At 52.0% G+C, this 14,660-nt stretch overlaps 1 protein-coding gene across 1 annotated transcript; it reads right to left on the bottom strand.

Moving 5' to 3' along the window:
* Window positions 1–6,983: 6,983 nt before the first annotated feature.
* Slc29a2 (solute carrier family 29 member 2) lies at window positions 6,984–14,424 on the bottom strand. Its single transcript, XM_052193100.1, has 12 exons — window positions 14,185–14,424; window positions 13,871–13,952; window positions 12,464–12,624; window positions 12,136–12,275; window positions 11,368–11,502; window positions 11,086–11,183; window positions 10,869–10,953; window positions 9,981–10,117; window positions 9,633–9,741; window positions 9,464–9,549; window positions 8,449–8,648; window positions 6,984–7,977 (listed from the first exon to the last, which is right to left on the bottom strand). Exons 1-12 carry the CDS (start codon window positions 14,211–14,213, stop codon window positions 7,866–7,868), a joined length of 1,374 nt encoding a protein of 457 aa, XP_052049060.1. The 5' UTR covers window positions 14,214–14,424; the 3' UTR covers window positions 6,984–7,865.
* Between the last annotated feature and the right edge of the window lie 236 nt (window positions 14,425–14,660).

Below are 14,660 nucleotides of genomic sequence, written 5' to 3' on the forward strand. Positions count from 1 at the left end.
CCTGGTCAATAATTAACAAAAATAACAATCTATACTGGGCTGTAGTGGGGCATGCACTAGGGAGACTCAGATCTCCGAGTTCGAGTGCTGGTCTATAGAGCTACACAGAGAAATCCTGGGGGGAGGGGCATTTCTTCCCTCCCCCCCCCTTTTTTTTGTTTTTTGTTTTGGTTTTTTCGAGACAGGGTTTCTCTGTGTAGCCCTGGCTGTCCTGGAACTCACTTGGTAGACCAGGCTGGCCTCGAACTCAGAAATCCGCCTGCCTCTGCCTCCCAGAGTGCTGGGATTACAGGCTTGCGCCACCACCACCGCCCGGCTCTCCCCCCCCCCCCTTTTTAACTGATTAATATAATATAATATAATATAATATAATATAATATAATATAATATAATATAATATATATTATATTATATATCAGTAATCCTGTTTTTAACTTTTTTCTTCACAAACAGAACTCTTAGAATAATAGACTTCACAAAATAAACACTATTAAAACAGAACTTTAAAATAAATATTTTATTTGAAGTAGGAACGTGGTGCATGCAGCTCTACTCTCCCCTGGGTGACCTACCGTTTCAGTTTATTATTATTATTTTAAAGAGTACCTTGCTATTGTAGTCCAGGATGGGCTCGAACTTGTGAACCTCCTGCCACCACCTCTGGAGTGCTGGATCATAGGTATGCACCAGCACATCTGGATGCTCCATTATCATTATTTTATTGTTTGTGGTTTTGAGATAGAGGGTATGGGGTTTTGGTTGTTGGGTGGTGGTGGTGGTAGTTTGTTTTTGAGACAGGGTCTCTATGTAGTCTTGGCGATCCAGGAACTCACTATGTAAAACAGGCTGGCTTCCAACTCACAGGGATTCCGGTTTGCCTCCTGGGTACCTGGCACCATCGAGTCTGGCCTCCATCATAGTATGGAGCCCAAGGCTGTCTTCACATGATTCTCTTGCCCTGTGCTCCCCATTGCTGGGACCCAGGCACACCTACCAGGGTAGCTCAATTCCTGTTTGAAGTTTGGATGATATGGCTTACACTTGCACTAGTAACAGTTGTCCAGAGATAGCATGGCTTCTAGCTCTGAGCGGAGGCTTGTCTTTAACAGCAGCCCAGAAGCTTGCCACTCTACCCTAACCTCCCCAACTCTAAGGCCCTGCTCTGGTGAGACGCTGGTCAGTTCTGCACAGGCACCTCACTGTGCATGCACCTCCCTGCGCATGCACGTGACTTTATAAATTCCTTGAAATCTGAGGCAGCTTTTCAGTTCACCACAAAAATCCCTTCCAGATTTTCCCTGCCAGACCTTGGTCTTTTGTTTGCCTCCACTGTGACCCTTACTCCAGACAGCCACTGGGGCATTAACGTACCTTTCAGTGTCTTAGAGAACTGCCCTTGACCAGAGCAGTTCCCTCCTGAGATTTCTGAGCTGTGCTTCGCCTCAGCCCTTGGGGTTGTTCCCAGATGTGTTGAGACAGATAAAGGCAATTTTTTTCTAACAAGGTTCGCTTTCCCTCCTCCTGAGCCAATCACCTGGGTCCTCACAACTACCACTGTGTGAGTTGTGTGTGTGTGGCTGTAGCAAAATCCCCGAGTTTAAAAATTGACATGGAGGGGGCTGGAGAGATGGCTCAGTGGTTAAGAGCACTGACTGCACATCCAGAGGTCCTGAGTTCAAGTCCCAGCAACCACATGGTGGCTCACAACCATCTGTAATGGGATCTGATGCCCTCTTCTGGTGTGTCTGAAGAGCACAACAGTGCTCACTCACATACAGTAAATAAATAAATAAACAAACAAATATTAAAAAAAAAAACTCATAGCCGGGTGTGGTGGCGCATGCCTGTAATTCCAGCACTTGGGAGGCAGGGGAGGCAGAGGCAGGTGGACTTCTGAGTTCGAGGCCAGCCTGGTCAATAGAGTGAGTTCCAGGACAGCCTGTCTCAGGGAAAAAAACAAAACAAAACTTACATGGAGGAGTGAGTGAGTTCTGAGACAGCCAGGGCTACACAGAGAAATCCTGTCTCAAAACAAAACAAACAAACAGAAAGCCCAAACAGACAGAGACTCATCTTTAAAACTTTAGACAGACAAACAAAAGGACTGGCGAGACGCAGGCATAGGACAACTGCTCATGGCTCAAGTCTTGAGTGGTTCTAGACCTATGGGTCGAGACCCCTTGGAGGGACCGATGACCCTTTCACAGGCGATGTCCAAGACCATTAGAAAACAAAGATGTTTTCGTTATGATTCATAACAGTAGCAAAATTAAAGTTATGAAGTAGAAAAAAAATAATTTTATGGTTGGGGGATCACCACAATATGAAGTGTATTAAAGGGTCACAACAGCAGCCTAAGACTAGTTAGGTGACTTCAGTCAACTGTGATTTTGTTGAGAAACCCTGAAAGAAAGCCAGGACTCCATCCAGGTCCACCCACAGGATCATGGCAACAGCTATGACTACAGAGACATGCCCTGTTCTGTCGTGCTCTGACCTGATGTCCCTTCGTCTGTCCACTTCACGATGTCTCTCCATGTTATGTGGCTGCACTCTCCCAAGAGGAGTGAGCTGGTTGGTTCTTCTCACCAGGGAGGCTGGATCATTATGTATCATAAGGCCGTGGGCCGACTAACGGCTACCACCTGGTCCTTGCTCAACACTCAGCTCAAGGGCTGGAGGGCTGGCTCAGCAGTTAAGAGCACCAGCTGCTCTAGAAGACCCAGGTTCACTTCCCATCACTCACACAGTGGTCATACACATCTACAACTCTGGTTCCAGGGCATCTAATGTTCTCTTCTGACTTCCAGGACACTATACACACATGTAGTACACAGACATACACGTAGGCAAAACACCCATACACAGCCTTGTGGAGCAGAGTCAAACTCCCCGTGTTCTGCCTTCCCAAGTGGTCATGTCCTGTGGCAGAGTGGACTCAGGACCCACAACCCTACACAGCCTTGTCCTGGTGACTCTAGCCAGACGAAGATTTCAGCCCTATCCAAAGCGGAAACTATGGCTGTGAGTGGCAGGGAAGGAGCTCACTAATTCACAGTGCCAAATACTCCTCCGATGCTTTTGTTGTTATTGTTTAGTTTTTTAAATCCACCTTCTAACCATTTTTACATATTATTTTATATGTATGTGCCTGTTGGTGTGTCTGTGTACCACATGTAGCAGTCAGAAGAGGGTGTCAGGTACCCAGGAACCAAAGTTACAGACAGTTGCCAACCATAATGCGAGTGCTGGGGCTCTGGAAGAGCAGCCAGTGTTCTTAACCTCTGAGCCATCTCTCCAGCCCTGTTTGTTTCTTTTTGAGGCAGGGCCTCTTGTAGCCAAAGATGATCTTGAACTCCTGATCCTCCTGCATGCACCTTCCAAGTCCTGGGATTACAGGCAGGCACCTACCCTACTGCTAAGTGCTTCTCAATTGTAACCAGTGCTACCCAGACTCCTTATAAAAGGTTCAGCAACTTAGGGTCAACCCTGAGCGTCAAATGTCTATGTCCCTTCCATGAAGCTGGCTAAGCCCTCTCTACAGGAAGACTTCCAAGGGCTTGCTGGTGGGAATGGGTTGCTTTGAGGTGAGGCAGAGTCCAATCACAGAACTGTATGGGGGCTGAGGAGGGGGCAGGAGCAGGACCCTGGGCAACAGGAAAGGGACAGATGGGGTGATGTTTTTGTACAGTGTGAAGATGTGTTTCCATCCTTCCTTGTCTGCCTAAGGTACCTTTTCATTGGTTAAAATAAAAAGCCTTTGGCCTATAGTGAAAGGCAGACTAGTAAGAAGGGGCCTCTGAGCCGAGAAAGGAATTCTGGGAAAGAGGGTAGCATGGGAGATTTAGCAAATAAGATGGAGAGGAGAGAAACTGAACTGCAGATATTGAGGAGAGGTAACCAACCATGTGGCAGAACTTAGATTAGTATAAATGGGATAATTGAGTTACAAGCTAGTCGGGAACAAGCCTAGCATGAGGCCTAGGCATTCAAAAATAAATATACATGTCTTTATTCAAGAACTGGGGTGGGCGTGGGACCCCCCTCCCGTACACAGGTGCAGCCCTTCTGCTCAAGCTTTTGTTCCTAACACTGAAAGCAGCTTCCTTTGGGTGTGGTGTGCACATCTTTAATCCTAGCATTTGGGAGACAGAAGCAGGCTTATCTCTGTGAGTTCAAGGCCAGCCTAGTGCGACCCTGTCTCAAAAGAGGGAGGGATGGGGAATAGGGGCAAGAGTTGAGCAGTTAAGAGCACTGGCTGCCTTTGAAGAGGACTTAGGTTCTGTTCTTAGATGTGGGTGTTCCCAGCACCCATACCTGGGCTTACAGCCATCTGAAACTCCAGTGTCAGGGGATCTGACACTTTCCCGGTCTCTGTGGGCACCTCGCGCGCGCGCGCACACACAGTACAGAGCCATACATGCAGGCAAATGGCCCTTGCAGACTCATGGGAGTGGCATTGCTGGGGTGTGTGGCTTTTGTCCCTAGTGGATGGGCTTTGAGGTTTCAGGAACTCAAGCCAAGTCCTGTGGCCCAGAGTCTCTTCCTGCCGCCTGCTGATCAGATGTAGAATTCTCAGCCGCCTTTCCAGCACCATGGCTGCCCGCACACTACCATGCTTCTTGCCGTGACAATAATGAACTAAACCTCTGAAATGTAAGCTGTCGCCAGTTATAGGCTTTCCTTTATAATAGTTGCTGTGGTCGTGGTTTCTTCACAGCAAGAGAACCTAAGACATCACTCATACACATAAATTTTTTTTTTTAGATTTATGTATGTATGTGAGTACACTGCAGCTGTCTTCAGACACACACTAGAAGTGTGCATCGGATCTCATTACAGATGGTGGTGAACCACCATGTGGTTGCTGAGATTTGAACTCAGGACCTCTGGAAGAGCAGAGTGTTCTTAACTGCTGAGCCATCTCTCCAGTCCAGCACATGTTTGTTTGTTTTTCGAGACAGGGTTTACATAAATTTTTAAAAATAAGTATCTTTTTAAAAAAGCCAACCTTCTCCTGGCATGCTCCAATTGACAGTGGCCCTTGTGGGTTCCCTGAGACTGCCTGGCCTGTAAGAGGAGGGAGGGGTACTTTCCTGACCCAGCCAGCCAGGCCTATAGAATTCTCTGAAGAAGACTCAGCAGGCATTGGGGCCCTGTCCCACCAGCCTCAGGTCAGAAGGTCTTGGCTGTTACTTGAGGTCTGCCTTGTAGTTTGTCTCTGCTCCCAATGTCGTAGCTTACTTTATCATCCTCTAAGACACCAAGAGCCTGTGGTTTAAGCAGCCTAGCCTCGGGTACATGATGGGCTCCATGCGTGTTCATGGAAGGCAGAGGGTAGAAAACCTTACGGGCACAGCAGGTGGCACATGTGTGCAGAGATGAAGGAGACCGCTTCTCCGCCCATCAGGGACCCGGGCTGGGTTGCTGGAGACCTGCTCAGGGTGACTGCCTCTCTGAGGATAAGATATCTGGGAGTGTGCAACACAGAGAGAGGTAGCAGATGCAGGAGAGAACTGGGAGCGCTCAGAAGGGGGGTAGCACTGCTTAGCTGCTCAGCCAAGCGTTCTTCTCAGGATCACACAAAGCCACTGCTTCCTGCATTTGTTGGTAGAGATTTATTCACTTATTCTATGTGAGTACACTGTAGCTGTCCTCAGACTCACCAGAAGAGGGCGTCAGATCTCATTACAGATGCTTGTGAGCCAGCATATGGTTGCTGAGAATTGGAACTCCGGACCTCTAGGACGAGCAGTGCTCTTAACCACTGAGCCTTCTCTCCAGCCCTGCTGTCTACATTTTAAATTTATTTGTATTGTATGTGATGGGTGTTTGCCTGCATGTATGACTGTCATAGGATATTTGATTATTGTACATAGAAAACTTGATTGTTAGCAGAATATACAAGCTTAAATAAGAATGCTAAAGAAGGGAAAGTTCCTGCCCATTTAAAGGCAAGTTGAGAGAGGTCGTGTGGTCATTGATCTGTGACAGGAGGCAGGTCAGCTGGGTGGCCTAGAGTTACCTCTCTGTAAAGGTGAGCGGGCCCCTCCCCATGACAGGGACTTGGTTCAGCTGCCAAGGGCACAGGGAGCCCTCATCCCACTTATGAGCCACTCAGACATAGGGAGGAGGAGGAGCTAGAGACTTTTATAAGCAGTTGGCATAGAGTGCTCTCTCCTTATTTCTGTCTCTCTGACTTGACTTTATGGAATGAGCTCCAGCTAGGAGACGGATTTCTCTTTGGGCTTGCAGGAACAGGCAAAGCAGCTGGCAGGCCACAGGTAAAACTGTTCTAGCAAAGAGAGCTAAGGGGCCTTCTTGTGTTCAGAGGAGCTCAAGAGAAAGGTAGACTAGCTCCCAAGAATGACAGAGATTTCTCAAGAGCTGGTAGTTTAGTTGTAAAATCAGGCTTGCAAATTGATATTTTGTATGTAGTTCAGACAATAAAAAGTTACCTCAGCTTGGGGTGGGTGGTGGTGGCACCAGTGCACATGCCTGTAATCCCAGCACTCTGGGAGGCAGAGGCAGGCGGATTTCTGAGTTCGAGGCCAGCCTGGTCTAGAGTGAGTTCCAGGACAGCCAGGGCTACACAGAGAAACTCTTTTGTCAGTTACCTCACTGAGATAGCAGGTTTTTCTTTCCATTTACACCTCCCGTGTCTTTATTAGTATAAATACTGGATAATTTACACAATTACATATGTTCACCATGAGAGGGTGTTGGATTACCCTGGAATTGGAGTTCGAGTTCCCAGTCACCATGTAAGTGCTGGGAATCAAACCCAGGCAATCTAGGACAGCTTCTTGCAAACCATTTGGCCTTCTCGGCTGTCAAGAGGTCCAGAGAGCCAGCACACAGACCTCTGCCCCTCTCAGAACAGGCCACCTCAACCTGTCACGTGGTTACCGCCCATCCCTGCCCCACCCAGCTTACTGAGGCCAATACCAAGAGCAGGTCTTAAGAAGTCAATACTCTAGGAATCCGTCCTAGAAATGGGCAGTTTTTATTGGATGCAGGAACAGGGTCAGAGGAGAAATGGGGTGAAGACAGAAGCGAGTGCTGAGGGCGCCCGCCTGCAGACCTCTGAGGAAAAGCGGCAAGCGGTGGGCCGCAGGGTCAGCACCTACATGAAGGCCATCGCCTGCTCTTCCTCGGACCAGCCGAATCCCACCTGGGGATGGTCCCTGCCTGGCCTGTTCCAAAGGCCTCACAGAGGCCTCTGTGAGTGGCTGAGGAAAAACTTTGCAGACTGTAAAGTGCAGTGCACAACACATGCAGGCCGACTGCCTTTCTGTTAGACAGGCCCGTGGGATTCTAGGGGTGTTGGCAGTGAGAAAACCCTGCTGAAGGCTCGGAGGCCCTTTGAGCTTTCTCTTCCCCTCAGTTTCCATGACACTTTGTGCCCTGCCCAGGGCCTTGTGGGTGAGCAGCGGGAGGCTGCTGCTCTGGAGCTGGTCCCAGTTCCCACTCTGCGCCCGCCAAGGTAGAGACCATCAGGATGTCTGTCCTAATCAAGGCCTACAGGTGGCTCTGCTCCCTGGGGTCAGTGGGTGGCTTGATGAACGGATGTCGTCCAGATGGCAGTGAGGGCCCCGTGCCTGCTTTCCCCTGACTATTGCCTTCCAATATCCTCTCAGTGAGCTCCGTGTTCCTGTGTCCCGTTTCACTCCCATCTGAGAGGCACAATGACCAATGGTGGATTCTTCCTCACCATATGCAATATGGCTACCAGCCAAGGTAGTTTCTGTCCCGCCCTGGCACCCACAGACCAAGAGACCGGCATAGCGGAGGTCCTTCCCTGGGAAATGTCCCAGCTCCAGAAGCAGCACTGAGGGGAGGACTATGTGGAGCACTGGTGCTCCTCAGAGTAAAGCCTTAAAGAGGAAGGAGAGGGAGGCTCCGCAGGAGAGTCCCAGGGCCAGGAAGAAGGTCATGAGGGCTCCGGCCACCTCCCTCTCATGTGGCAACACCTGCCTAGAACACAAAGAGACAGGAACTTATCAAGAATGCCAGGCCTAACCTTAGACACAGCTCCTGGCCCTCTGCTGTCCCTCAACACTGGAGTTCTAGTCTGGGCTTTTCTCTGGGCTCAATCTCCTCCATAAAATGAAGTTGCTGAAAAAGAGCATCTTTCCGGGTCCAGCTTATAGGGTTCTAGATCCTATCGCTTCATTTCTCAACAAAATATCCCCAAGTGGCTCTTCCCGTCCTGTTCAGTCTCCTGAGAGTCCCAGCCTTATTGCCGCCGTAGAAAATGGCTCGGCTGCCCGGGCCTGCAACTCCTCAGTTCCTAGCCTGGGACAAGTGCCACAGTGAAGGCCTGTCCCATAGGACGGCACCAGAGGTCTTACAACAGCTACCTAGGGTCAGTGGGCTTCCTTTCCAGATACCCCTCAAAGAGCCAGGCCCTCCCCATGCCCACCCCCAGCCCTTCACCTCCCAGACCTGGGTGCCAGGCACATGGTGAGAGACACCAAGTAGCCGTTGGAGACAGCGAAGAGCAGCATGAAGGTGATGAAGTAGGCGTCCTGCCAGAAGATGATGGGCAGCCGGGCACGCTGGGGCACGTGACACAGCATGAAGAGCGGCACAAACAGGAAGCGCAGGCACACCAGCAGGGGCAGCAGCTGGCTGTCCTCATCTGGCTGTGACAGACGCTCAGGTGAGTGTGGGCCCTGCAGTGTGTGTGCATGTGCCGTGTGTGTGTGTGTGTGTGTGTGTGTGTGTGTGTGTGCGCGTGTGCGCGCGCACGCATGCGTGCGCGTGTGTGTACCCCAGGAGGCCAGAAGAGGGTCTCTAACCCCCCTGGAGCTTAAGTTACAGGCAACTGTGAGCAGAGTAACACGTGTGCTGAGAACTAGACTCGGGTCTTCTGGAAAAGCTCTTCACTTCTAGGCCATCTCTCTTGCTCCTGATCAAGTCTTTATAATAAAAGCATTCAAAATAATGTGCTCTAGCTTTCATGAAGCACGGGACAGTCAGGGCCTCTCCAGCCACGTGCACCGGAGCAGCAGCTTGCGTTCCTCCGACCTAACTAGAGCCCACTGGCTAACTCGGGCTCGGGCTTCCAAGCAGGCTGGGTCTCCAGGTTGTGTCCGCACTTGGGTGGCTGCTGCTATACCTGTTAGACTTCCCAGAGAGCCTTCACATAAGGAGACAATACCCCGCTGACTAAGAATCATGTCCTAAGAATCATGTCCTCATCATGCAGCAAAGGGCTGGGCTGGGGCTGGTTGCTGGGGACATGGTGGTCCATTAGATGCAGTGGTCCATTAGATGCAGTTGGAGGAACTCAGCACCCGCCTGGCCTGCCCATTCCAGGGGACAGCCACTTACTGCCAGTTGGGAGGACTGTTCTAATGTCAGGTCAGGAGGACTACTGAAAGTCACCTTTCTATGTTCCTCCCCTCCCTTTGGTTACTTCCCAAACTTCTGACTGGTTTAGCCCAGACAAGCTTACCCACAGGAAGTAGGAGGTCAGGCTCCGGCCCAGCCAATCCATGACATTGAAGAGCAGGAAGCAACAGATAGGGTTGAAGAACTGACCTGGGGAAGAGAGCCACAGTCAGCCCGATCCCGTCTGCCCCCTTCCCTCACTCCCCCAGCCCCTGCTTTACCTTAATACTCACTCCACTTCCCGGGGCTATTGGAGCTGGTGGTCACCATGGCTGTGATGGCAGGAAAGACTGACAGAGTGACGGTGAAGACCAACACAAGGCACAGCGCCGTCAGCCAGATCTGGGAGCCGGAGGCAGGGGTGTGAGTGGGCGGAGAAGCCCCATGTCCATCATACAGCCCCGCCCCAGCCCCCTGCTGCAGCCTCGTCCACTGTCTCCCCTAAGCCACCCTGAGCCAATGAACCGAGGGAATAAGCACTAAGGTCCAATTCTGGTCTGGGGGGTGGGGGAGCTGGAGAAAATCTCTGGGTGGTCAGTTAGAAGCTATCTCTTAGCTGAACCTTCGAAAAGACAACGAACCTTCCGGAAGACAACAAAGACTGAAGGTTTTCCTGGCTTCTGTGGCTCCTCCAGCTCCAGCTCCGGTTCCTTCTCAGGGTCAAGGTCCAGAGTTGGGCAGGCCTGCTGGGGGCTGATGGGAATCCCATTCTTCTCATCTAGGGAAGAGGGGAGTCTGGGGTCAGGCTCATGACTCACTATTCCAAAAGTAAGGAAATCCTCAGGGTTGAAAAAAGTGACCCTTTCTAGCCTAAGAACAGGAGAAAGGGGATTGATGGTGGTGACAGTTGTTTATTGCCTGTTTATGGCGGTGCTGGGGCCTGACCCATGTTTTCATGGCTGTTAGACATGTGACTGAACTACAAAAGAGCACTCAGGAGTTTTTGTAGATAGGATCTCTTTCTAGCCCAGGGCAGCCTAGCCTCTCTGTTACCTAGCTTGACCTCTGACTAGCTATCCCCCTGCCCATGTGCCAGGCAACGAATTAAGCATCTTGGAGATATTCTCTTATTGTCACTTTGCAATGAAGAAATGAAGCCTAAGTCAGGCATGGTGGTGGACGCCTTTAGTCTCAGCACCCAGGAAGCAGAGGTAGGCGGGTTTCTGGGTCTGAGGCCAGTCTGGCCTACTTAGAAAGACCCTGTTACCAAAAACCAATGACAACAACAAAGAAATAGAGCCTAGAGTGATCTGCCCAAGGCTTAGAGATCATAGATGCAAAGTGCTCTCTCCTGCTTCTCCATTTTGTTCAAGAGGAAACTGAACCCCAGGGCAGCAGGGATGGTGTCTCTTCATGGCCTGCTTCTCATACCAGGCACAGAGGGATGAGCTACGGGAGGACAGAAGGGAATCCTGCCCAGGAGAGCGTACCTGAACTTCCCACATTCCCTGAAGGGCCGGGGGGCTTACCAGCTTGGAGGAGCTCAGCTTTGGTCTCCAGCTCCTGAGCTGGGGCCTGAGACAGCTTCTTGCTCAGGTAGTAACGGGCAAACTCCTGCAGAAGGATCAACAAGTCAGTCCTGCACAAGGCTGAGGCCTCCCCAGTCAAGTTTTCTCTCCCTTCGACTCTTCCAGGGTTTTGTACACAATCCCCTAAGGTGGTGCATTAAGGCAGTGGCAGGCTTACCAGATGGGGCAGGCTGAGGTAACATACAATGGAGAGGAGGATGCCCACACAGGGCGTGATGAAGTATCCAAGGGCAGAGGTCTGGGCATCCACGCCACCTGTGACAGGTTTAGCCTCAGAGGAGACACAAATCTCCCAGTCCCAGTTTTCTGTGGCATCATTCATTCTCCCTCAGTGCAAAGCCCAAGGGCCCTGACCCTCAGCCTCCACCCGGTAGCCCAGGCATCCTCCTCCTGTGTCTGCTCTCTTCCACCCAGCCCTCCAGACCCCAGAGGCACTCACTGGCCAGGGACACAAGCATAGCCAGGGCAGCGAAGATCCCAGCCAGACCCTGGCCACTGAGGAAGAGCGTGCTGTAGGCGGAAGGCATGGTGCCCAGCTGCCCAAAGAGGCTGCCTTGAAGCACTGCACAGAAGGCTGTGGAGACATGGAAGGAGCAACACTTAGGCAGCCTCAGCAGCATCCGAGAAGACGTATCCATGAGGTGCACGGGCAGCTGCAGTCTACGCTAGGCAGGTGTGCGTTTTCCTGGGGACCTAGGGCAATCTAGTAGGATGTGTCCCCCATCTATTTTTCGTTCTTTTTTTCTTACTTTTTTGTTTTTGAGACAGGTTTCTCTGTGTAGCCCTGGCTGTCATGGAACTCACTCTGTAGACCAGGCTGGCCTTGAACTCAGAAATCTGCCTGCCTCTGCCTCCCAAGTGCTGGGATGAAGGGTGTGTGCCACCACAACCCAGCTATTTTTCTTATTTATTTATTTATTTATGTAGTCTTGGCTGGCCTGGAAGTCATCGTGTAGACCAGGATGGTCTTCCACCACACCCAGCCAATTTCTCTTTTGAGATAAAACATTGGTCTGTGGGGATTCTGACTAGGAGGTCTCCCTACGATGACGTCACTACAGGTCCTAGACAAGTGGCTTTTCCTCTCTTTGGGCTCATTTTCTGCTCTGGGGACTTGGGTGATAGTGGTATTGTCTTCCTTTAGAGGATCTGCGGGGCTGTTTCAGCACGAGGAGGAGGAGGGGAAGTCGAAGGGAGATGTGCTTACAGTTGATGAACCAGACGGATGCCATGGTGATGGAGAAGAACAGCTCAGGGCTCAAGTCCACCTTCACCAACGCTGCTGTCAGGGCAAAGAGCAGCAGTATGGCCAGCAGGCTGCCCAGAATACGCACCGACTCAGGGATGCTGCTCAGAAGGGGGCAGAGGACATCAGGGGGCCACCAGGAGCAAGTGGGCATAGGGGCAGGGCGGTGGCTCGGGAGTGTTGAGTGGGAGCAGGGGAGGAGAGGAGCAGGTGTCCCTGGAGCAGGTGTCCCTGGCCTCTCCTCTGCGAGCCTCCGCAGGGAGGCTGGGGCCCCAGGACGGGTTCTCACCACTGATACAGGAAGGAGTTGAGGAGTGTGAAGAGCAGAAGAGGCAGCTGGGACAGCAGTGTCACCCAGTTGTTGAAGTTGAAAGTGTCTGTGGGACTGGTGTGGTTGGTGCTCAGGGTCTCGGCGCTGCTGTTGGTCCCTGCCAACCGCCCCTGGAAGTACTGCCACAGGGGGAGACAGGGTGGGGTCAGGAAGCACTTCTTCTCCCCCTCCCCCTCCCCACACTTGGCCAGCATCTCTGTCTGCTTAAAATCTGTGGGGCTGTCTCTGCACTGTTCCCAACACCTGGCACACAGCAGGAGCTAGATGTGTACACACTGGATTAAACAGCTGATGGCTACGCCAGAGCCCAAGGTCTTGCTTTCCTCTTCAGGGTCCGGGCCCTAGCCTCCGTTCCCCTGCTGTAACAACCTCAACTCGTGCTCATTCCACGGGTATTGAACACCTACTGTATGCCAGGCTCCAGCTCAGGTACTAAGCCAGCCCATTCTCTCGGGCACGCATATCCCAGCACTCTGCTACTTACACTGCCCATGGCCGGCAGGGCAGACCTCACTCACATTTTAGTATCCTTTAGAATCTGATCCCAGACTCCCTTTTTTGTCTGGTTTCTGCTCCACTCTGGTAAGCTGCGGGCTCCAGAGCTTTCTCTAAATAGGGTCTTCTTTGCCTCCACTCTGAATTTCCCCCCCACCCTTTGCCGGCTCAGTTCCTAATTTACAAGCCTCTTCTATGAAACAGAAGAAATGTCTTCTGAGAACCTTTAGGGTGGAATGGAATGGCACGGGTCATGTTACAATTCTAATAGCCCTGGCTCTATGTGTCTCAAATCCAGTAGCTGATTCATCTTTGGGTATCCAGGGCCCAGCACTGATCCCGGCATCCACAGGCACCTGGGAAGTTAACCCACTGGATATGTTTGAATAACCCGATCCCAAAGAAAACACAAGCTATACATTTCTGCCTCTCCATAAAAGAACGCATGCTTTGGGGAACAGGGCCTTCCTGTCTCATGGTACCTCCACATCTGCAATGCCTGGTCTACAGTAGCTGTGCATTAAGTATTAGTTGAATGAATGTGATTCATGTCACTGCAAAGAAAGCCAAAGGCTTGGGAAAACCACTTTTGTAGTGACTGGCCAGAAATAAGGACAAAGGGCATGGGATGGTAGCTCCTTTGCTGTCAGACTCCCTGCGTGGATGGCCCTGCCCCCTGGGATATGGACATTCCTAAAAGTTTGCCTAGCCAGGCGAGAGGCGGTTCCCTCAGTGAGGCTTGGTGCTTTCGCTGACAGGCTGAGTTGTAGTAGGTGGCCTGGTGAGGAAAGCAGCTCGTGAACCACAGTCCACGACGACTGGAGGGATGGAGGTTTGTGGCCATGCGGTTACTCATCGGCCGCGGCTCACCGGGATGGCGGTAATGAAGAAGTTCCAGGGGAGGAGGGTGCCCAGTCCCAGAATGAAGAAGCTGATCCCGACCAGGTGGTAGCTGTGGGGATCAATCAGAAGGTCACCCCGAGGACGTACGCCTGTGCCGCCCTAGCCGACCCTCAGTAGAACGGACTACAATCCCCATCACCCTGGCTCAGGCAGCCAAGGGAATCGGCTGATGGGAATTGTAGTCCCGCTGGTCTTGGAGCCCAGGAGCATCCAGACGAGCGGGAATTCACAGGCTCGTGGCCCATGGGCCACGGTACGCACCACATGGGTTCCCACCTCACCTGTCCCGAGGGGCGCTTCCGCGCGCCATGGTTGCCGCAGTCCGATTTCGCCAGGCCCACTGCAAGACGGCTGCGCCTGCGCTACGCAGGGCTGGGAGGGAGGCCGAAGGATAGCGACGCCGGCCGCTGGCCGGGAATCCCAAAGTCGGAGCGCTGTAGCCAGTGAGAGGGTCCGGGTTGGGTTACACAGCGGACCACGTTTGGCGGGCTCGGACCTCGGCTCCGCCCCCAGGGCGGGAACAAAGAGCCTTCGCACCCCTCCCCCGAACGCGGGCTCTCCAGGCTCCGCCTCGCTCGTGACTGTGCTTTTAGGGCTTTGGGTTCCGGCTTCTAGCTTGCTCGTCTCTTAGCCCTTCGCCTCACACATCCCCTTCCCCTTAGGCAAGTGTCCGGAATCTCTGGGAAGGGGATAAGGCGTGCACAGGAGGGAAGGGGTCCGTTGATAGTTGGGCACAGCCGACCTAGCTGGGAGGCTC

Source organism: Apodemus sylvaticus, chromosome 1 (assembly GCF_947179515.1).
Source record: "Apodemus sylvaticus chromosome 1, mApoSyl1.1, whole genome shotgun sequence".
Taxonomy (NCBI): domain Eukaryota; kingdom Metazoa; phylum Chordata; class Mammalia; order Rodentia; family Muridae; genus Apodemus; species Apodemus sylvaticus.